The 25175-nt window shown below is 45.2% G+C and overlaps 1 protein-coding gene across 1 annotated transcript in view; it reads right to left on the reverse strand.

The window, feature by feature from the left end:
- Positions 1-25175, reverse strand: part of SLC39A6 (solute carrier family 39 member 6) — a 115382-nt gene that overhangs the window by 13818 nt on the left and 76389 nt on the right. The window contains exons 6-7 of the mRNA XM_073630826.1: positions 7946-8320; positions 2420-2500 (exon numbers count right to left, since the gene is read on the reverse strand). Of these exons, the coding sequence (XP_073486927.1) occupies positions 2420-2500; positions 7946-8320 (456 nt within the window). The remainder of the gene's footprint in view (positions 1-2419; positions 2501-7945; positions 8321-25175) is intronic.

A 25175-nucleotide genomic window follows, 5' to 3' on the forward strand; every position in this document is an offset into this window, starting at 1 on the left:
CTCTACTCCCCTGTCAGAACGGGGATCTGTCTGTTTACATTGACAGATCCCCATTCTGGCTCTGAGGAGCGATTGCAGGTGGCCGGCGGACATCACGGCCGCAAGCCAAACACATTGGCTCCAGGGTCGCACCGCGGCCCCTGTAGCCCTTAAAGCGGCCGCCGTACAGCTACAGCGATTGGCGCAGGGAAGCCAACCTGCCACCGTATAACGACGGCTGGTCAGCAAGTAGTTAAAGCGGAGTTCCAGGCTTTTTTTGGTTTATTAAGAGTCAGCAGCTACAAAAAGTTTAGCTGCTGACTTATAATAAACAGACACTTACCTGTTCCACGTTCCAGCAATGTGGCCGCAAGGAGCCTCACTCTTCTCCCCCTCCATTGAAACTGTGGGCACCCGGCCGTGAAGCGGTGCGCGAGTCGCGCTGCACTATCCCAGTGGACAGGCAATCTTCTGGGACCTGTCACTTGTCCCAGAAGATTGCCGAGAGAGAGGGAAGTGGGACAGGAAGTCCCACCCAAAACTAAGCACCCACTCCCCCCCAAAAAAATTGCATGCCAAATGTAGCATGTAAGGAGGCGAGGAGTGCTAAAAGCAGAAGTTCCACTTTTGGGTGGAACTCCGCTTTAAGCTGCAAAAAAATAAAAAATGGCTGAAGCTGCTAAACAGTGGCAGGAAAAATTCCCTGTGTGCATGAGGCCTAAAAGAGATTCTGTACAGTCCTGCAATATTTGCTACTGTATGGTGACAATGATGCCAACTCGTTTAATATTTCTTTCAGATATTTAATAAAAATAGTGTTTATATGCTTGTTGGAGCTCTTTATCTTATCACATTAGCACCCCATACTCACAAGTGACTTAAAGTGGTTGTAAACCTCTGACATGAAATATGAATAAAGCATATCCCTCCCTAGTGTGTATGGTCTCAATCCAGAACACTAAGTGTCATTTCTGTCTGTTGCTTTGTTCCTCTGCTATCTGCCCAAGTCACTTCTAACAATTTTTCTGACACCAAGAGGTATAAAGGTGACAGGGGAGAGACCTCCAGCACACAACCTGTGATTGACAGTCTCAGCTGTTTTTTTTCTTGTATTTTTGAATTTATTTAACCCCTTCATGAAGAGGATAAAACAAATCCGATCCCCTGAACATACGTTTGCAGCTTTTACATGTATTCATAAAAATGTACATATCACTGCAAACCTTTATATATTTAGATGTAAACTTCTTGCTATTACCTTATCGAACACCAAAGAACAACCCAAAAAAAAAAAAACAAATAAAAATAACTCCCTTACTGTGACTAATACTCCTATTCCTGACAATAACAGATGCCACAGAATCTTGCTTGCTTGGGACTTGTAATAGGAGTCCTGAGGATTGTACAGACAGGAGTGCTCCCTCACTATCTGGATAAAAGTCTCAGTATCAAAATGAGACCCTGGGGTTGACTCCTAAAATTTGAGAGTGCAAAATCTGGTGAAGCTCTGCATAGAAATGAATCAGCTTCCATTTTTTTTTTTTTTTTGTCAAAGCTGAACAACCTGAATTAGAAGCCAACTACCATGCACAGCTGTATCAGATTTTGCAATCTCAAATTTTAGTAAGTGAACCCCACCATCTCCTCCATCTTCCTTTGCATTGCTTACTAAAATTGATTTTTGTTGATTTCCTGGCAGGGAGGTAACTCTACACGAGATGAAAAACATGCATCAAAATGCACAAAACACGATTTCCATGTTTCAATGCATTTCTTTGAGGGAAAAAATGCTTCAAAAAGCACACCAATCTGCACAATTCGCACTACAAAAAGTATCTCTAAAACTTTTGAGCTTCAGGCATTCTGGAGTGGAGATGTGGACAATTACCATAGAGATGCACTGATTTTTCTTCTCCCTGAGCATTTTGGAGCGTCAAGTTTCATGCTACAAAGTCTCTCAGGTGTGAATGGGGCCTGAATGTACGGCTCATCCCTCCTCCCCACCCCACCACTTTGAGAAGCAGCATTTTTTTTTTTCTTCATTTCTTGCCTGGGTGAGAATGACATTACTCTTCCTTCCCACCTCCCCACCCGCAGCCTTCTAGAACACATGTCCCAGGAGGTTGCTGGACTTCTCTCACAACACTCCGCAATTCTGCTCATGCACAGTGGAGACCTGGCTGGAATTCATGAAGAAGCCTGCTCCCAAGTCCAAAATGGCGGCACTGGCGACCCGCAGTGGTTGAAAAGATAACTGCAGAAAGCCAGTGGTGGATTTCATGGACTGGTAAGTACCTGATTTAAAAAAAAAAACAAACAAAAAAAAACAAAAAAAAAATAAAAAAAATAAAAAATAAATGACCAGATGTGTGGCTGACATATCTAACCTTCATGGACAATCGCAGGACTGATAAGCTACAGCCATGTAGTTCAACCTTACCCAATTCATGTGGTAGTTCATGACAAAAAACAGCTACAGATGTACTTAATCCACTGGATACGCCTTCAGTAAATGCTGCTCCTGTAATTTAAAGCAACCATTAGCATAACACAATATGTATGCAATAATAATTAAACACATTAATATAACAAAGTAACAAGCTTAAATGTGAAAGAGCATTTCATGCTGCTTAGTACTCTAATCAGGAGCAAAATGCAGTAAACAGTAACCAATAAGCAATAAAACTTCCAGTGAGCAGACTTCAGTGAATAGAAAGCCAGGATTCTCTGGCCTACTGTACTTCTCACCGGTACGCCAAATAATCTGCTGGGAGATGCCTTTACATAAACAATCCCCAGCAGGACCAAGCTTTGGATTTTGCTTTTGTAATTTTTTTTTTTTTTTTTATTAAATACTAAGTTTAGACCTGGATTAACTGTTGAGCTGTGAAAATTTTTTTTATTAACTCCACAGTAATGTACAATAACTAAATAATATTTGAAGGAAAAAAAGCACCGTCTTTATGTTATATATTAATAAAAATTTTAATAAAAAGTTTTTCTTTTAATGATTGAAGGTTTTATAAATGAATTTCTATTTGCAATTATTGCTTACATTCAGGCACTACTTTCTGCTACAAACTTATTTAGTGCTCATTCTTAAAATGCAAGCCTGCAGGTTACTCGTGCTTCAAAGACATACGATGCCAACTACAACAATTCAAATAAGCAGTGGGACAGAAGCAAGAGATCTTTGCAAGCTGAGAGGAGTGTAAACTACACAATTATACTCATTTAAGACTTCATGGAGTTTATGGAGCTCAGTAGCACCAAAACACTGGACTTGTTTCTAGTAACTAGTCTACAACCCCTCGACATACATAAAATAAGCATATCAAATGTGACTATTATATAAACCATCCCAATGGTGGCCACCACACTCTACGTTTGAAATAAATGCCCAGGTGCTCACCCACAAAGAAATCCATATAAATTCAAAACTAGTATATAGGCAATCACGAATCTTGCAGAGGAGATAGATTAAAACAGAAGCGTTTTATGGTCGACATATTGATGAAGCTCAGTCCAGCCTTGAAAAAGATAGACTGAGCTTTAGTGAAATGTCGACAATAAAAATGCTGCCAATTTGATCTACTTCCTCTGCAAGACCCGGGAGTGCCTCTATACCAGTTTTGGATGAATAGTAGAATATACATTTTAGAGTAAACACCATAATGGCTAAAAATATATATTAACTGTAACACACTATTTTATCTTTAAAGCACCTGTTTACCCAACAATTCTTTACAATACCATACCTGCAAAGATACATAGGAATACTTACCTCTCCTGCAACATGCACTGGTGAACATCACTCTGCTGAAGTAATTTCTGACTAAAGTCTCTTCTGAAACAGACACTACATCAGGAATAATGATCTCTTGCCTCCCCTACAGTTTTCAATGGCTCCTCTCAGCAACCTCCATGTCACTACATGACAGTGCCATGAAGGAACCATTCAGCAGTTTAGGAGAGACAGAAGATAGACACACCTGGAAATATCAGTTTCAGGAAGAGACTTCCCAAAGAGATTATTCTGCAGCAGAACTGTGTTTAGCAGAGCAGGCAGAAGTAGGTATTCCTATGCTTCTTTGCAGTTATGCATGCCATTTTTAGGGTCACATTCCAGGCATCAGCATGTTATACAGTGCCTTGAAAAAGTATTCATACCCCTTGAATTTTTCCACATTTTGTCATGTTATAGCTAAAAAAAAACAAAAACATTTTATTGGGATTTTATGTGATGAACCAACACAAAGTGGCACATAATTGTGAAGTGGAAGGAAAATGATAAATGGTTTTCAAAACTGTTTACAAATAAATATGTGAAAAGTTTGACGTGCATTTGTATTCAGCCCCCTTGAGTCAAATACTTTGTAGAACCACCTTTTGATGCATTAACAGCTGCAAGTCTTTTTGGTGATGTCTCTACCAGCTTTGCACATCTAGAGAGTGACATTTTTGCCCATTCTTCTCTGCAAAATAGCTCAAGCTCTGTCAGATTAGATGGAGATAGTCTGAACAGTAATTTTCAAGTCTTCACAGATACACGGAGAAGCCACAGATTCTCAATCGGATTTAGGTCTGGACTCCGATTGGGACATTCTAACTCATGAATTTGATTTGATCTAAACCATTCCATTGTAGCTCCCCTGGCTGTATGTTTAGGATCATTGTCCTGCTGGAAGTTGAACTTCCGCCCCAGTCTCAAGTCTTTTGCCGGTTCTAGCAGGTTTTCTTCTAAGATTGCCCTGCATTTGGCTCCATGCATCTTCCCATCAACTCTGACCATCTTCCCTGTCCCTGCAGAAGAAAAGCATCCCCACAACATGATGCTGCCACCATGTTTCACGGTGGGGCTGATGTGTTCAGGGTGATGTGCAGTGTTAGTTTTCCGCCACACGGTGTTTTGCTTCTAGGCTAAAAAGTTCAATTTTGGTCTCATCCGACCAGAGCACCTTCTTCCACATGTATACTGTCCCCCCTGCTTATGGCTTATAACAATGGCTTTCTTCTTGCCACTCTTCCATAAAGGCCAAAGTTGTGGTGTGCACAAAATCCTGTGGATTTATTCTCCCACCTGAGCTGTGGATCTCTGTAGGTCCTCCAGAGTTACTAGGAGTCTCTTGGCTGCTTCTCCGATTAATGCTCTTCTTGCCCGGCCTGTCAGTTTAGGTGGACGGACATGTCTTGGTAGGTTTGCAGTTGTGCCATACTCTTTCCATTTCCAGATGATGGGTTGAACAGTGCTCTGTGAGATGTTCAAAGCTTGGGATATTTTTTTATAACCTAACCCTGCTTTAAAACTTCTCCACAACTTTATCCCTGATCTCTCTGGTGTGTTCCTTGGCCTTCATGATGCTGTTTGTTCACCGAGGTTCTCTAACAAACATCTGAGGGCTTCACAGAACAGCTGTATTTATACGGAGATTAAATTACACACAGGTGGACTCTATTTACTAAATAGGTGACTTCTGAAGGCAATTAGTTCCACTAGATTTTAGTTAGGGGTATCAGAGTAAAGAGGGCTGAATACAAATGCATGCCAAACTTTTCACATTTTTTTTTTTAAAAAATTTTGAAAACCATTTATCATTCTCCTTCCACTTCACAATTATGTGCCACTTTGTGTTGGTCTATCACATAAAATCCCCAAATAATACATTTACGTTTTTGGTTGCAACATGACAAAATGTGGAAAATGTTAAGGGGTATGAATACTTTTTTCAAGGCACTGCACATAGTACATAGATATCTCTATCTCTGGACCAATGTAGCTATCTATATCTCTAGCTTACCTGACAGATACCCCTGAAAGCTGGAAATTACTGAAGTGGACACTGCCACTTCAGTAGCAGCCACTATGCTGTACTGAGAACACAGGGGTCGGTCACTCGACATGGGCACCATTCAAGAGAATGCTTTGCATTCTCTGAATTAATGCAAAGCGTTGATTAGACAATGGCAAGAGGTTGGGCTCCATGGCACGCTCTCCACCTTGCCCAAAAAGAGCACACTTTGATTGCATTCAGAAAATACAAACCATTCGCCGAATGGCACCCTGTGCTAAGCAGCTGACCTTCTGTGTTCAAAATGCATCAGGCCAGCTGATTAGCAGGGGACCTGGAAGCAAGTGAAGGTCCCTGGAGTAGCGGTGTCTACCTCAGTGATTTCCAGCTCCCAGGGCCATTGGACAGGTATGGTATATACAAAGATACATTGCTCCAAGGTGGACTGATGTAACTATGTATAACATGCTGATACCTGGAAAGTAAGTGACAGAATTGCTGACTCCTCCTCCTCCATCCCATGTCCTCCTCCAGTCCCATTTCCTCCATTCCAGGAAAATACAGGTGAATGGTTCTAGGAAATGCCACCCCTCCTGTCTAGGTGTGACAGGGAGGCTGCACAGGCCCCCTGAAGCTACGCCCACAGTCTGGTCTGCATAACGTGTCCGGGTTTCAGGCGGACTGAAACGCAGACACATAATTCAAAACCCAGACTGTCTGGGTGAATCCTGGACAGGTGGCAACCCTAGTGTCACCCCATTAATAGCAGCCAGTGTAGCCCCCTGACACTGCAGAGAGGAACAGCACAGTGTTGGGCCCCAAAACACAATACAGTAGAGCAGCAGAAAGTGGCCCCTGGGTGCCCCAGGATACAATGTAGGAAAGCAGCAGAGTGTGGCCCTCAGGGGCCCAAAACAAAGAATATAAGTGTAGCAGTGTGGTCCCTGGGACCCCAGCATACTATCAAAGGGAGGCCACAGAATGTGCAACCCCCTACACAATAGAGAAGAGCAGAACGGTGGAGCTCCATAAGCTGCTTAAATCAGAACACATGCAGCCCGTTCCTGTGTGGCCAAGTCCCCTCCTCACATATTCCAGCACAGCCTCATGTCAGTCTCACCTGGATGAATTGTATGGTGAGAGCGGACTTCCAACCCCGTCTTCCCCCACCACCAGCCATTACTTCTCCTGCATGGTGACCTCCTGCCGTCCATCCCAGCATCCATCCCGACATCCACATGCAGCCTCACTGACAGCAGTGTTGCTCTGGAGGAGGGGCCTCGCTATAAGCTGGAGAACAGGGGAGGGTGGGGCCTACAACTATGTGCAAAGGCTACTAAAAGTGTCAGGACCGCCCACATAGTGCCAGTCTTCCAGGGAACGGCGAGCTTACAATAGGAGTGCGAGGACAGATGGCAACCCTAACCTAGTTGGGGACTCTTGGGACGCCCGTGCCCCCTACGTGTGTATGGGCTGGACCCCCCTGATGGTGGCCCTGGATCTAATATATAAAGGCCATGTTGCATAAAAACTAATGAAAAAATAAAATATAAGGCAACAATAAATAAAAGTCTACGGCAAGAATTTCAGTAACTGCAGGTATTTGGTTTCTGTATGCTCTAGAAATCAAAGTAAAACAGATAAACTGTTTGGTCTTTGTTTCTGAAGCTGCAAATTTGTATGTTAACCGATTGCCCAAACAAAAATATGAGGATAAGAAGTTGTGCAAACCATGATTTTATGTGGAACAGACAAAACCTTTCTTCCGGTTTTGGTTAGAAGCATTAGAACCTCAGTCAGGTTTTGATTGCGGTTACCCCATTGGAGAGCTTTTTACTTTCTACCTTTTTCACCGTTTTCACTTGCACAGAAAGTGACTGGAAGTCTAAAATCCAACAGCGATCATCAGAACATCCCCTGTCGGGACATCTGTTCACATGACCGCTTTTAAAAGTGTTATTTCCTTCACTATCAGCTATGTGTCCCCGATTGGGACACACACGGCAACAAAATCAATTTTTTTGCATTTCTTCGTAAGTATGACCGTTAGAAACATGTAGAAGCAGAGATACCTCATAACCAGTTTTCCCACTAAAAGCATTGCTTTACTGAATTACAGTAGTAGTAGATGGTCCATAAAAAAGCAAATCATGTTTTGTAGAGTTGTAATATCTTACCAATAGCTAAACCATCACTGAAGTTGTGCAGTCCATCACCCATTATTACCATCCAAGCCAAGGTGGCAATGCCAGCATCTTTCAGCTCCTCTCGGGAGTAGCGCTGAGAATGGCTATGTGGATGGTGATTTTGGTGATGATGATGATGTAAGATATGGTGGTAGTCATGGTGATGATGTATAAGATCATCAGACTGTCCAAGTGTGTCATGAAAGTGAGAATGACATTTGTTTTCACATCCTCTGGAGACGTACTCCCTGTAACTAGTTTCATCATGAGACTGAGCAATCATTATCTCCTCTTCTTCCTCTGGTGCAGTTGGCTGTTGAGATACATCTTGTGCTTGACCATCTATGTAGCCTTCATTATCCGTATCTTGATAAAAGTCAAAAGCACCAAATTATTTTTAAACACAAACAGAATTTTAAGCATAATGCCTGTCATGATCAACATTTGAGGTCATTTGCTGTGTCTCTTGGTTAAAGCATTATTAAAATACAAAAACAAAAAAAAATAAATTGCAACTTCTTTTAACCAGAAGATTTTACCCCTTTATGACCAGGCCATTTTTTGCTATTCGGCACTGCACTACTTCAACTGGCAATTGCACGGTCATGCAACGCTTTACAAAATAAATTTGTATAATTTTTTTTCCCACACAATACAGCTTTTTTTTGGTGGTATTTGATCACCAGTGTTATTTACTGTTTGCAATATAAAAATGAAAAAAGACTGAAAAATGTTTACTTTCTGCTTTAAATTCTCAATAAAAAAAATAAATAAATAATAATATCTAAAATTTCTTCGTAAATTTTGGCCAAAATGTATTCTACTACATGCCTAGATAAAAAAAATCCCAATAAGCATATATTAATTGGTTTGAGTGAAAGATTTAGCGCCTACAAACTAAGGTATACAGTTGTGCTCATAAGTTTACATACCCTGTCAGAATTTATGATTCTATACTCCCACAAAAGCTTAGGGCTCAAAACGCTGATAACAGTAAACTGGATGGGAAACGTGGAGTGGACTTTAGTCTGCTATGGCCGGTGCAAAGACTTGTTGCATCATCAAGCAGCAAAATTGAACTTTTAAATGCACAGTCTATTACAAACAAATCCTGCCTCATTCATGACCATATCCTGGATAAATGTCTGGACTACATGTGCATTACAGAGACCTGGCACCAATCAAATACCTTTTCTTCTTTAAATGAGAGTTTTCCCCAAGGATATAGCTACCTCCAAAAAGGTTGCAGCAGAGGGCACAGTGGGGGCCTGTTTGTCATCTATCAAAGAGATCTGGAGCTATCTCTGCAACCATTTCCTGAACTGTCTTCATTTGAATGCCTTGCATTTAAATGTAAGTTCCCTTCCCCTGTGCTGTTCCACCTCATTTATTGACCACCAAAACCAAACGCATTATCACTGAGATGTCAAATCTTCTTACAACTTTCTGCATATCCTCTGCCGATGTTTTAATTTTGGGCAATATGAACATCCACATTGACACCCCCTTTTGCCATTTTGCAGCTGAATTTCTTCAACTACTGGATTGTTTTCATTTAAAACAACTTGTTGATGTCCCCACATACACTGGGGGGGCATACTTTGGATCTGGTCATTACAAACTCTGCTCTTCTTACCAACTTGCAGGTGTATGACCTAGGTGTGTCTGATCATAAGGCTACAGTATTTCCATGGATATGCCATCCTCATCCAGCTTTTACAAGCCTAAGTGGAACAGTTTCAGAAACCTAAAAAACAAACCCAGAACTCTTGGCAGTAGACTTTCAGCATCTTTCCACACATTTTTCATCAGCCGACGAAGCAGTGGATTACTACAATAGTCAACTTAGCAGCCTTTTGGACCTTCATGACCCTGTTAAAATAAGAACAGTCACCTTCACCCGCTCAGATCCCTGGTTCACAGATAAGCTTCGTAAGATGAAGGCAGCAGGGCGGGTTCTTGAGCAGCGCTTTAAAGCAGTGGTCATCAACCCTGTCCTCAGAGCCCACTAACAGGCCAGGTTTTATGTATTACCTTGGGGAGATGCAGACTAGAATACTGCAATCACTGAGCAGCAAATGATATCACCTGTGATGTATTTCAGTTATCTTGCAAACCTGGCCTGTTAGTGGGCCCTGAGTACAGGGTTGATGACCACTGCTTTAGAGCCACTGGCCTCACTGTCCATAAACAAATTTTTCCTGGGAGCAATAACAAAAAATATGCACAGTCCCTTAAAGAGGCAAGGTCACAGTTTTACTCCAATGCCATCAGAAATAGCCCAGGAAATTCTAAGCAGCTTTTTTCCACTCTAATGCCACGTACACACGGTCGGACTTCTTGACCGGACTTGTCTGAGGGATGCCGATGGACCAAATCCGGCGAACAATCCGATCATGTGTGGGCTTCACCGGACCTTCAGCTGACTTTTCCAGTCACAAATCTGACGGATTTTAGATTTGGAACATGCTTCAAATCTTTACGTCGTAACTCCGCCGGACCCAGAAATCCGCTCGTCTGTATGCTAGTCCGACGGACAAAAACCGACGCTAGGTCAGCTATTCGCTACTGGCTATCAACTTCCTTATTTTAGTCCGATGTACGTCATCACGTACAAATCCGTCGGACTTTGGTGTGATCGTGTGTAGGCAAGTCTGGTCGTTAGAAAGGCCGTCGGACAGGCCGTCGGACTTTTGTAGCTGAAAAGTCCGACCGTGTCTACGCGGCATAAACCACAATCCCCTCCACTTACTGCCCTTACAGAAGAGCAGTGCAATAAATTAATGGATTTTTTTACATCAAAAATTGCACATATTCACTCTGCTCTCTCTGGTCCTCCCACCCAAATTGTCCCCCCAACATATATTGTTTCCCAACCCCTAAACTGCCTTCCTGAGATGTCATTGGAAGAGGTGAAGAACTTCATCAGGAAGATGAAACCCTTTACCTGTCCTATGGACCCTCTCTCAACCTCCCTGGTAAAAACTCATATCACTGTTCTAAGTCCCCTAATCACTGCTGTTATAAATCATTCCCTCCAAACTGGTCACGTCCCTTCTGTTTAAAAAAAATTCCATTATCAGACCATTGCTCAAAAAACCCACTCTTGATCCGGAAGTCCTACCTAATTATAGGTCTATCTCCAATCTCCCCTTCATATCAAAAGTACTTGAGAAAGCCGTTACCTTTCACCTTCAAGAGCACCTCAAACATAACCTCTTTGAAAAATTCCAGGCAGGTTTCCGCTTTGCTCATAGTATAGAGAATGCCCTCGTCAGAGTTACACACAACCTCCTCATATCATCTGATACTGGCTTTCCCTCCCCTCCTCATTTTGGACCTTTCAGCTGCATTTGATACTGTTGATCATGGCATTCTTTTAAACCGGCTCCCTTGCATCGCTGGACAAAATGATACAGCCCTCAGTTGGTTTAAATCATATCTCACAAACAGGACAGAATATATCTCCCTGGGCCACTTTAAATCAAATCCGCATACAGTTACTTGCGATGTCCCCCAGGGGTCAGTTCTTGGCCCCATTCTTTTTATTCTCTACCTCACTCCCCTTGGCCAAATTATTACATTTCACCGCTATGCTGGTGACACACAGCTATATGTAAATGCAATAGCTGAAACCTCACCTTCACAGTCATCCCTATCAGTACTCACTACCTGTCTGGAGGAGATAAAGGTTTGGATGGAGCACAACTTTCTTCAACTAAACAGTTCCAAAACTGAAGTCATCATGATTGGCACACCTTACCAGACCAAATCATTCATAACTAGCATTACCTTTTCTGGTTCTAATATCCCCCTCTCATCAATAGTTACAAATCTAGGTGTAAAAATGGACTCCCAACTCACTTTTGAAGCCCATATAAATCACCTATGTAAGACCTATTTTTACCACCTTCGTAATATCTCTAAACTCCGTCCCATTCTTTCCTTCCCAGATGCCGAAAAGCTGGTTAATGCCTTTGTCTCCTCCAGACTGGATTACTGTAATGCACTTCTCATTAGGATTCCTAGAAAGAGTCTGCAGAGGCTACAGTACATCCAAAACTCTGCAGCAAGGATCCTGAACTCTGCACTAGCTCTTGTGGACGCCCACGCGCGCCGATTGGCCAGTGGGGAAGCTAATCAGCGGGTCCGGCGGACTATGTCTGCCCGCGATCATTCCCCGCAGAGACAGAACGGGGATCTGCCGAAGTAAACAAGGCAGATCTCTGTTCTGACAGGGGATGACACAGGATCTGGTGTTTCTGCTATGCAGGAAGACGGATCTTTGTGTTATCCCCGGCAGCCCATCCCCCATACAGTTAGTAAACACACCCAGGGAACAGAGTTCACCCCCTGATCGCCCCCGATGTTAACCCCCTTCCCTGCCAGTGTCATTAGTACAATGTCCGTGCATCATTTTAGCAGTGATCACTGTAATAATGTTACTGGTTCCCAAAAGTCAGTTAGGCGCCCGATCCGTCCGCCACAATGTCACAGTCCCGTAAAAAATCACTGATCGCCATTACTAGTAAAAATATAAATAAGGAGCGTGGTCTGGACATGGCCGAGTGAAGACGTGTTTGCACGGAGCTCCCGGCCTCTCCTAACCCATCTTGGCTATTTTGGCTCTATTTTAGCAGAATGCTCTCAGCTAAGAAGCGCACATACAGAAGGAACAAGAAGAAGCCCAGCCCGGCTCCTAGTACGCCCGCACTGGGGGACTTACAGAGACTTTTTGGCAGACCTAGTCCCGGCTCTCCGGATTTTAAAATGGCGGACCCTTGTACCTCCCGCTCGCAGACCCCTGACCGCATGGCGGCTCCGGCCTTCTTGGAGGGGTCCCGCAGCCCGATGCTTTACTCCAACTCCCCCAGCCTAATAGAGGCAAACTTTGAGGGGTCTCCCCGCCAGCCATTTATGGTAGGGGCAGATGCGGAGCTGAAGGCTCTCCTACGAGCGTTGCCGACCACAGCGGATATCGAGGCCTTTGTGGGGAAGGTGGAGGAAGCTCATAGGAAAGAGCTTAATGCGGTGAAGCAAGAAGTACACTCGCTCAACACGCGCCTGTCAGAAACAGGAAACAGAAACCTCGCTCGCGGCCCTGGAGCGGAGAGTGTCCTCGCTAGAGACAGGCCAGATAGATCAAAATGCCTCAGCAATAGAACTACAGCTATGAATGGAAGAAATGGAGGATAGGAGCCGTAGGAACAATCTGCGGCTCCGAGGCCTCCCAGAAGCCACGGGACAAGCAGATCTCCAGGCCACAGTGACGGACATTTTCCGGAGGGTGGCGGGAGACCATTTACCGGAGTGGGTCGAAATCGACTAAGTACACAGAGCCCTGGGCCCCAGATCGTCGGATCTGACTAGACCCAGGGATGTGATTTGCCGCCTCCACCACTACACCCACAAGGAGGTTATTGCACGGGGAGCCTGGGAGGCGGGAGAGCTGGAATTTGATGGCGCGCACGTGAAGCTGCTTCCGGATATATCGAGATCGACCCTCATCCGCCGAGCCATTCTGAAACCTTTGCTGGACCTTGCCCGGCGCTGCAATACCACTTACCGATGGGGCTTCCCGCTGTCAGTTACTTTTATCAAAGAACAAGATCCTTCCTTCTACGTTCTCCGGATTCCCTTCCAGCCTTGTTTGACTTTCTAGGCACAGATCCAATCGACATCCCCAACTGGCTGGACTATCTACCTAGAGCACCTGGTCGCCCCAACGCAATGCGGCACCAGGCACCGAGACCGCAAAGAACACAGAGGCAGACGTCGCCCCCGATCTCTTTCCCAGGAGAACCAGAGGGAAGTGTGAGTAGACTTTTGTTTTCCCCCCTCTCCTCCTCACCGCAGAAGCTGTTAATCCATAACATATGGATTGCTGTTGAATTGTCCCTCTCACAATCCCCCTCGGGAGATCCTTACTGACCCCATGCGGTCATCCCCCCCCCCAACGTGTCTTGTCCTGAACGAGCTCATTTTTGTCACCTCACAACACAGGATTCCCATGCTCAGACACAAACTTATGACCCAATGTTGCTGTCTGTTTAAGTGTGCCGCTGAGGCTTGCCTCAATCCGCAGCTTTGCGGTACTAGCACCTACCCATCAGCCACGATAGGACCCCTGGAGTCTTCCCTTTAATTATCTCCATGATGGGTGGCCAAGTTATTACCCTACCTGCAGCTGCCGGCCATCGTTTTACCTGGAGGGATTAAGTTGGTCGGAGGACACACCAGAGGATAACCCAATCTGACTTAATCAGAACTTCCCCCCCATGTAGCTGGCCTAAGCTATTGTCTGCAAGTCAGATGTGTGGTAACTATTGTTTCACATTTGCTGGATCCTCCTTTTATGTTTGAGTTTTTTAAGCGTTATGTTTTATTTATGTTTGATAAGAGGGGAAATCTTGCTGGGTAATGCCCTGTTAATTTGATACTCAGTATGTAATAGGATGCACGGTCTCTTGGGGGAACATTCTGTCCAACGAAGGAGATGATTGGCTCCGTGGGGGGGAGGGTTTAGACTAGACTATACTTATGTTCTCTGGAGGTGACGGGTCTCCTCTCCCCGATGGCGATGACAGCAAAAGGGGAGACCGGCTGGACCTGCCATTTTATATTTAGGCGGGAGGTCGGCTGGGGGAAACAATTCAGCCTACATTGCTAAGGTGGAAATGCACTCTGCGTGCTCCACAATTTTGTTATGGGCCCATACATCTGCCCCCCACGGACCACCAATCAACACCGGGTGGTGGCCGCTGGGGAGGAGAGGGGACCCCTAAGCCACTTCCCTGAGTGGTCGTGTATTGGGTGTAGTCAGATTAACCATTTTTCTTTTGTTTATTCGTTATATTAGTTATCAATTACGGTATTGCTTCTTAAGTGGACCAAGATGGGAGGGAGTCCCGGGACTTCACCCGCGGGCGGTATCCACCCACACCCCACATAGACCATTGCATATACCCGAGGTTTTTGGGTAATATGCACTATAAGTAAGCATCGTCTTACGGATTTAGATTTAAAACTAGGTGAGACAGCTAGAGTGTGAGTAGTTGCTGTCATAACACCTTTCTGCGCTCTCTTCTTTCCTTTCTATCCCCTCCCTCTATCTCTCCCTCCCCCATTTTTCCCCATCTGATTGTGGCCCTTGTTAGTTTTTCCCTTTACCTTCCCTGAAGACATGGCGGTAGACACTTTCAAGGTGACATGCCTTAACGCTAAAGGCCTTAACACCCCGGAAAAGAGACGTATACTACTTTAAGATCTTAAAAAAACACGCACAGATATTGCGTTTATACAAGAGACCCATTTTAAAACAAATAAATCTCCTGCACTCCAGAATAGATCCTTCCCACATGTTTATCACTCCACAAACTGCAACGCCAAATCCAGAGGTGTGTCGATTTTAATCTCTAATAGGCTGCCTTGGCGATTCCAAGAAATGCTAGCAGACCCCGAGGGACACTATTTGTTATTCTAAAGGGATGCTTGGGGGAGGCCCAGTTCACGCTGGCCACCCTTTACGCCCCTAATGAGCAGCAAGCAAGCTTTATCAAGTGTACAATAAGGAAACTGATGGAATACAGGGAAGGCCAGCTGATCTTGGGGGGAGACTTTAATGTACCCCTGGATCCCTTAGTGGACACGTCTTCTGGCACCTCCTTTTTGTCGCAGACTCACCAAAAATGTATTAGACAATCTATGAACAATGCCCATCTAATTGATATCTGGAGACTCCAACATTCGGGAGAGAGGGATTATACTTTCTTCTCTTCCCCTCAAAGTATACTCCAGAATAGATCTTTTCCTGATGCCACATGACCAGCTACATCTGGTGGAAACGTCCACAATTGGTCAGATCACATGGTCAGACCATGCGCCAATCCACCTCACGCACACACTTACTGAGAGACCCTCACCTAGGTCTCTCTTCTGGCGACTGAATGAGAGCTTGCTGCAGATTCCGGAGGTGCTGGAGGATGCGTCCAACGCCATAGATGCATATTTTCAGGAAAATGATACCCAGGACTGTGACCCTGGTATTTTGTGGGAAGCTCACAAGTGTGTGTTACGGGGTGTACTTATTAAACATGGGGCCGCTATTAAAAAAGAGAGGAATGCACAGCTTACCGGGTTACTCTCTGACCTGTCTACAATAGAATTGCAACATAAACAGTTGCCTACTCGAGATCTTGAGCTGAAGTTGGGGACCTTGCGCGCACAAATTACAGATTTACTCCTCGATAAAGCAAAGGCCGCTTTGCAGTTCTGCCGCAAGATGTCTTACGAGTCAGGAGAGAAATGTGGTGAGCTGTTGGCCAGGTCGGTGAAAGAAATTAAAGCAGCCTCGTACATTCCACGGGTAACATTACCAGATGGTAAGAAGGCCACCCTCCCGAAGCAAATTGCAAAGGGTTTTGAAGCCTTCTACTCTGACCTATACAATCTCCCCTCCCCCCTCTAGTCTATCAGATATCGACAAATACGTCTCGGAAGCCCAAATCCCCTCACTGCCTGAAGAAACTAAGTGCCTGTTAGATGAACCAATCACGTTAGAAGAACTACAAATAGCAATAAAATCCATGAAAATGGGTAAAGCACCAGGACCGGACGGTTATACAATTCAATATTATAAGACTTTCCTAACAGTGTTAGGCCCACGACTTGTGACATTTTTCAACACACTAGGGGTGAGCTCTAGCTTTCCTAACGAAACTCTCAAAGCTCATATCTCTTTAATCCACAAGGAGGGGAAAGACCCATGCTCATGTGGGAGCTATCATTCCATATCTCTTTTAAATGTCGACCTCAAAATATTTTCTAAAATCATAGCAACTAGGTTAGCGGCACATCTCAATTCCCTGATCCACTTAGATCAAGTTGGGTTCATCCCTACCAGAGAAGCCAGGGATAATACCATTAAAGTCCTCAACCTTGTCCATGTACCAAAGACTAAGAAAATCCCCAGCATTTTTGTTAGCACCGACGCGGAGAAGGCCTTCGACAGGGTGCATTGGAACTATATGTTCTCGGTGCTCCGTCATGTCGGCCTAGGTGAATGATTAAATGGATTGGTAGCATCTACTGGATTCCATCGGCACAAGTGAAGGTCAATGGTATACGCTCAAGTCCTTTTCCCATCAGGAATGGCACGAGACAGGGGTGCCCTTTGTCCCCCCTGCTTTTCACCCTTTCCCTTGAGCCCTTCCTTTGTAAGATCAGATCGCACCCGGACATAGCAGGTCTTCAAGTAGGTAACACGCACTGCAAAATCTCAGCATACGCTGACGATCTTCTGTTCTCCCTTACAAACCCTAAAATCTCCCTCCCAAATCTAATGCGAGAGTTCAAAACATATGGAGAAATCTCAAATTTAAAAATAAACTTCACTAAGTCTGAAGCAATGGGTGTATCGGTACCCCCCAATACTCTGAGCTCCAGTCAAGCTTTAAATTTAAATGGACCTCATCAGCACTTAAGTACTTGAGCACGTTTATCCCCCCAGATGTAACACGAACGTTTGACCTAAACTTCCCTCCACTATTGACAAAGACCCGGACATTGTTAGACAGATGGCACACAGGCTTCCACTCCTGGTTTGGGAGATGCAATCTGCTTAAAATGAGTATTTTACCGAAGTTCATCTACCTTATTCAAGCTTTACAGATTCATATCCCGCCCTCTTTCTTTAAGCAGACTCATGCACTCTTCACCAGATTCCTCTGGGCACACAAAAGGCCGCGCTTACACCATTTACAGCTGACCCTACCCAAACATTGTGGGGGATTAGCAATGCCCGATATTCACTTGTACTACATGGCCTCGCACCTGGGGCATATACTCGATTGGAGGAGAAATGGTACTTCCAAACTATGGATAAAACTTGAACAATCACAGTCGAGTGTACCTCTGGGGGGGGGGCGCTGTGGTGTGTTAGCGACCTTCCAAGCACTCTGAAAACTCACCCTCTTATAGGGACCACCCTGAGGAATAGCCACCAAATCACCTTTCACACAACTCTCACATCAAAGACTTCACCCCTATTCCCCATTTTGGGCAACCCAAAATTTGAACCAGGCATAGAAGCAGCGGAATTAACATCTCTTAGAGAGACAGGAAGCGATTGCGCAATAAAGTTTATCAGCGGGGGGAAGTGGCCAACCTTAGCAGATCTTTGCAATCCAGCGGGTATGTACCGACTCACTTTTTGGAAAGCATTACAACTGCACCACTTTTTCCACTCACTTCCAGAACCACATAACTTTACTCGAGAACTAACACCGTTCGAGGCACTTTGTTCTGAGGACACCCCATTAGCCCACATCTTATCACAAACGTACTCATTGCTGAATACACCAATGATGCAACCTCATCTGGCTTGTCTAGCCAGTTGGGAAAAAGATCTACACCGCACCTTCTCACCCTCACAAAGGGCTCAGATCATTACCCTCTCCCTCAAATCCTCGCTCTGCGCTAAAATACAAGAATCCAATTTTAAACTGTTCACTAGGTGGTACATGACACCATCTAGACTAAGAAAATGCTTCCCGGACTCCTCGGGGCTATGCTGGCGATGTGAAGAGGAGCAGGGAGCTCTGATCCACGTCTTTTGGACATGCCCTAAGATACAGACCTTCTGGGGCGAAGTTAGGCGAATTACACAAAAATTCACTGATTACGTGGTGCCAGAGGACCCCGCGTTTTTTCTTCTCCGCCTCTCCTCGGTATCTATTAAAGACATATAAAAAAATCACTTGTTCGACATCTACTCAATGCAGCGAAGGGGTGCATCCCCATTTTTTGGAAACAGACCCTCCCTCCTCCTATAAAATTCTGGCTCCAAAGAGTAGAGGAAATTAAGCGGATGGAGGATTTGATACTGACAGCACAACATAAGCAAGAGACGTTTAAGCAGACTTGGGTCAATTGGAATATGTTCATATTTTCTGATGAGGGTCAACAACTTTTGAGCTGACTCGGTGGGTCACGACCTCTTAGCCGGATATAGTGAGTGGACCTATCTGCCGCCGTGTCTCCCCCCCCCCCCCCCTCTTCTTCCCTTCTACTCCTTTGTACTTTCCTCCCCCTCCCCTACCCTTCCCCACACATTTCTCCTTTTTCCTTCTTCCTATATCTCTTCGCTACCCTTTAGATACTTCTGTTTCTTATTAGAGTAAAGTGGAAAATTGGGTGAGGACCACCATAAATAGATAATTCCGATACGAGATGAGGATTGCCACAGAATATACCTTAACGGTAGACAATACATATGTTTATGAACCTTTTGTTTGCAAGCCTGTTCTGTTCTATAATGTATACTTCTTTACGAATTACAATAGTAACACGGTTTTTCTCAGTGTAATTGTATGTATCGGTGGGTTCCCCGCCCATGTTTGGAGTTTAATAAACTTTATATTTGAAAAAAATATATATATAAATAAATAAAAATGCCATAAATCTATCCCCTATTTTGTAGGCACTATAATTTTTGTGCAAATCAATCAATATACACTTTGTTTTTTTTTTACCAAAAATATGTAGCAGAATTGCCCTAAATTCATGAAGAAATTATATTTTTTTTTTTTTTTTTATGTTTTATAGCACAAAATAGTTTTTTTTTCCAAAATTGTCGCTTTTGTTTATAGCGCAAAAAATAAAAAAAATAAAAAACGCAGGAGGTGATCAAATACCACCAAAAGAAAGCTCTATTTGTGGGAAAAAAAGGACATCAATTTTGTTTGGGTACAGCATCGCACGACCGCGCAATTGACAAAGTAATGCAGCATTGCATCGCAAAAAATGGTCTGGTCATTAAGGGGGTAAATCCTTCTGGGGCTGAATTGGTTAAAGGATAGATGTGGTGACTGCATTTGTTTTCATTTTTAGGCTAATTACAGTTTCAGCAAATACAAGAAAAAGCACGTTATCTTCCTTCTGTAAACTAATTGGCCCCAACTCCATGTAATGGAGATGGAGAGGAAGACATGTTTGGAGTCCAGCCTGGGTAGCAACCATGGCTCCCTTCATAGATACATTGGAGTAAGCATAGCCACCCTAGGACAGAAGTGTGTAAAAAAAAAAAAAAAATTGCAATCTCGATTTAACCCCCCTTATCTTAATCCGGCATTTCCGCAATTCTTTGTAACAACTGCAGAGCTGCTCTTTGCTCCGAGCTGTCAAAAAAAAAAAAAAAAGCCGGCAAATGTTTATCAACATTGCTCAGTGCTGAGATAACCAAATGATACAATGTTTATAGTTCTTTTAGATCAAAAGGGATGAACTTCGGTCTGTAAATGAGGGCAAGTTAGCCACTTAACCACTTCAGCCCCGGAAGGATTTACCCCCTTCCTGACCAGAGCACTTTTTACAATTTGGCACTGCGTCGCTTTAACTGCTAATTGCGCGGTCATGCAATGCTGTAACCAAACGAAATTTGCGTCCTTTTCTTCCCACAAATAGAGCTTTCTTTTGATGGTATTTGATCACCTCTGCCGTTTTTATTTTTTGCGCTATACACGGAAAAAGACCGAAAATTTTGAAAAAAAATGATATTTTCTACTTTTTGTTCTAAAAAAAATCCAATAAACTCAATTTTAGTCATACATTTAGGCCAAAATGTATTTGGCCACATGTCTTTGGTAAAAAAAAATGTCAATAAGTGTATATTTATTGGTTTGCGCAAAAGTTATAGCGCCTACAAACTAGGGTACATTTTCTGGAATTTACACAGTCTTTAATTTATGACTGCCTATGTCATTTCTTGAGGTGCTAAAATGACAGGGCAGTACAAAACCCCCACAAATGACCCCATTTTGGAAAGTAGACACCCCAAGGAAATTGCTGAGAGGCATGTTGAGCCCATTGAATATTCATTTTTCCCTTTCCGTCATTTCAGGACAGCCACAATAGAGAGATAGTCTCCTCCCCTTCCTCTGGAAACACTGCGCCAGCCCATAAAATCTCTCCTCCCCTGCCAGACCTCAGTTATTAGTGTTTCCTCCGGTGGGGAGACACTGTGCAGAGGAACCAGGCCGGGTGCAGTCAGGGAGACTGTGGCCTCTTTCTAAGAAAATCATCCCTAGGGAAGCAGGGGCTTCCAGGATGAAGAGTGGCGGTACATACCGCAGCTGAAAGCCACCCCTTCCTTGCCGAGCGCGGCATCAGGTCGTGGGGGACCCCTATCGCGTCCACAGGGCCGCAGCAGGGAGACAGTCCGCTCTCCCCTGTATCCATACAGGCCGCAAAATTTGGAACCAGCGGGCCGGACGACGGGTGACGTCATTTCCGGCGGGGGGGCAGACGCTTTCCCTTTGAACCGCGACTTCCGGTTCCGGGTCGCGGGGCTGATAGGGGGCCGGGCTCAGGCTGGAGTGAGTCGCTTCACATGTACACAGTGTGAGACTCTACACAGGCAACCACCTGCAGTCATGTCTGAGGCAGATGCTGCAGCTCATTCGGACGCTGTCTCCAGCCTTCCAAAGGTAAGAGTTCCCTGGGGAGGGGTCCTCTCTATCTAAGGTTTGCTCTCCCTCTTGTATGGTTCCTTACTTAGAGGGAGGGCAGTCCCCCTGGGTGGTCAGGGGGTGGGGGGGTGAGCGCAGTTCCCTTAAGATGGATCTGGTACTCCCCCAGGGTTGTTTCCACTTAAACTTGCTGGAAGTAATATGTTTTTTTTGTATGTATTTTCAGAAATCTACAGAAAAAACAAAGTCCACTCATGTCTCTAAAAGGAAGTGTGCCTCTTGTAGAGACAGTTTAGGGGAAGCATGGACTAAAGTTTTATGTAAGGAGTGCATAGACTCCCTGGTTAAGGAAAGGGAATCTGAACAGCAGTCTGGGTTGGCAGCTTCTGTGAAAGAGCTGTCATCCACCTTTTCATCTTTTAAAACCTTTTTTGAGACGTTCAAGCTTCCCTCTAAACCCATTCAGCAGGACACAACCCCGCCTCATGCTCAGGGCTCTGCACCTGCCAGATCTACCAATTTAGTTATGGCAGAGGAGATGTCAGGCCCTTCCGGGGTGGAGCAGAGGCAACCGGACAGTGGCACGTCTGATTCCCATGAGGAATCAGAAGGGGAGGACCAGGACGGGGAGTCCAGGAAAATCTCCAGGTATAAATTGTCCCTGGATGAGGTGGAAGATCTCTTGGGGGCAATATATACAACCCTCGGGATACACGAGGATAAAAAACCCCTATCTCTCCATGACCTTATGTATAAGGGCTTGGGAGATCAAAAAAGAAAAGTTTTTCCAGTACATGAAGTGCTGGTGGAAACGATTAAGAAGGAGTGGCAGGATCCTGAGAGGAAACCCTTCTTTTCTAGCTCCCTTAAGAGAAGGTTTCCATTTTCAGAGGATCCAGCGTCCATTTGGAATAAAAATCCCAAGTTGGATGCCGCCTTCTCTCAGGTCTCTAGACACACAGACCTGGCATTCGAGGATATGGGGGCTTTGTCGGATGTCATGGACAAAAGGATAGACTCACTTCTAAAAAAGACGTGGGACTCAACTGTGGGTAACTTAAAGCCAGAAATGGCTGTTACGGTCGTAGCCCGCAATTTAGAGCACTGGCTTTTCCAGATTCAGGAGCACATTGAAGCTGGCACAGCCAAGGAGACTATCCTAGCCTCGTTCCCCACGATTCTGCGAGGAATCGCATACATTGCAGACGCCTCAGCAGAGTCAGTCCGTATGTCGGCCAGATCAGCGGCGCTGGCGAATTCGGCCAGAAGAGCGCTCTGGCTGAAAACTTGGCCGGGGGACACCGCCTCCAAGGTCAAATTGTGCGGGATACCCCTGACAGGTGATCTACTCTTTGGCCCTGGTTTAGAGACGGTCTTAGACCGTACAGCGGACAAAAAGAAGTCCTTTCCGCCTAAGAGGAAAGCCCCAGCTCAGACGAGAAAGGGGTTTCGTCCGAAAAAAGGCAAGGAATCTCCCAAGCAAGGGAAGAAAACTTGGGGCCAAAGAGGCAAGGGCAGAGGAGGGGCGATTTTTCGCCCTCCTGAGAAGGCCCGTAAAGATCAATGACTCTCTAGGGACGGTGGGAGGAAGACTGGGGGCCTTCCTTCCACATTGGGAGACCCTCTCACCCAATCGATTCATCCTGGGGGTCATAAGAAGGGGGTATCTCTTGGAATTCTCAAGACCACCCCCGCAAAGGTTCCTTGTTACGAAGCTTCCCAGCTGCACAGCAAGGGCCGAAGCTTTGGTGGACGCCCTGAAGGAACTGGAGATTCAGAACGTAGTTCACAGAGTACCAAGGGGGCAGGAAGGAGAGGGGTTCTATTCCCACGTATTTGTGGTGAAAAAGCCCTCGGGAAAATTCAGACTGATTCTGAATTTAAAACCCTTAAACAGGTCAATTTGCTACAAAAGGTTCCGCATGGAGTCAATCTTTACGGTCAGGGCCCTGCTACCACACAACTGTTATATGGTGTCTCTGGATCTCAGAGACGCATATTTACACGTCCCTATCGCAGAAACCTCCCAGAGGTTCCTCCGTTTAGCAGTAGACCTGCAGGGCACAATACTGCATCTGCAGTTTCAAGCGCTGCCCTTCGGGCTATCCTCCTCGCCCCGCATATTCACAAAGGTACTGGCAGAGGCGTTGGCCTTCCTGCGACTCCAGGGGGTATCAGTTATAGCCTATCTGGACGACCTGCTTCTTTTTGCAGTATCCCCAGAACAGTTGATCAGAGACCTCGATCTAACCAAGAGGGTTCTAACAGGTTTGGGGTGGCTGCTGAACTTAGAAAAGTCCAGTCTCATTCCCTCACAGCGCATTGTGTACCTGGGGTACCTGTTGGACACTACGCTCTCAAGAGTTTTTCTTCCAAGGGAAAAAATTCTAAAACTGGACAGAGCAGTTCTCTCCCTCCAGTGCAACCATCTGGTGTCCAAGAGGTCCATAATGTCAACATTAGGCCTTCTAACTTCTACTCTTCCAGCAGTGCAGTGGGCAGGATTACATTTTCGCCCCCTACAATCATATGTACTAAGAGTATGGGACCACAGTCAGAGGGATCTAGACACCTTAGTACAGGTTCCCCATCAAATAAAGAGATCTCTTTGGTGGTGGAGGAAGGAAGTGAACTTGTCACAGGGACGTCTGTGGCTCATCCCAGTCCCACAGATCCTAACCACGGATGCAAGTGGCAAGGGCTGGGGGGCACATCTGGGATCCCTTCTAGCGCAGGGCACATGGAAGGGCGACGAGCTGCAGAGGTCTTCCAATTGGAAAGAGCTGAGGGCAGTAGGCCTAGCCCTCAGATTCTTCAAAAAGGAACTCCAGGGCCACCATGTACAGGTACGGTCGGACAACTCATCCACCGTGGCCTATATAAACAAGCAGGGAGGCACCAGGAGCGGAAGTCTGCTGGCCCTAGCAGAAGACATTCTAAGCTGGGCCGAGTCCAACACTCTCTCACTCTCAGCGGTTTTTCTGAGAGGGGAGAGGAATATAATCGCAGATTTTCTCAGCCGGAGGAGTCTAAAGGAAGGAGATTGGGCCCTCAACCAGGAGGTTTTCAATCTCATATCCGAGAAATGGGGACCCCCGGAAGTGGATCTTTTCGCTTCAAAAGACAACGCGAAAACCCCCTGTTTTTTCTCCCTAAACGCAGGGGAAGGAGCACTGGGAGTGGACGCATTATCTCAGAGTTGGCATTTCAGGACATGTTATGCCTTCCCTCCTCCGGTACTATTACCGGCGGTTCTGAGGAAGTTTCAATTAGAGAGCACCTCTCTTATTCTGGTAGCTCCACATTGGCCGAAAAGGGCATGGTTTTCAATCCTCAGTCAGTTAGCAGCGGAACCTCCCCTTTTCCTTCCACCTCGAAAGGATCTTCTGTCGCAGGGTCCAGTCCTCTGCCCACAGGTGCAGCAGTGGAAATTAGCGGCCTGGCTACTGAGGAGGGTATATTAAGATCCAAGGGGTTTTCAGAGAGCTTGATCTCTACCCTCCTCAACAGTAGGAAAAAGGAGACCCGTAAGATTTACAAAAAGGTCTGGCTCCTTTTCAACAAATGGTGCATAGAAAACTCCTTCTCGGTGCAGAGTCCCGTAGCTGTGTTGGAATTTCTGCAGTGTGGAGCGGACAAGGGTTTATCTGTAGCTACCCTTAAAAGTCAGGTTTCAGCACTCAGTGCTTACCTGGAGAAGTCTCTGGCTACCAATCCATGGGTGGTCAGATTCTTTAAGGCACTGTCAAGACAGA

Source organism: Aquarana catesbeiana, linkage group LG05 (genome assembly GCF_042186555.1).
Source record: "Aquarana catesbeiana isolate 2022-GZ linkage group LG05, ASM4218655v1, whole genome shotgun sequence".
Taxonomy (NCBI): Eukaryota; Metazoa; Chordata; class Amphibia; order Anura; family Ranidae; genus Aquarana; species Aquarana catesbeiana.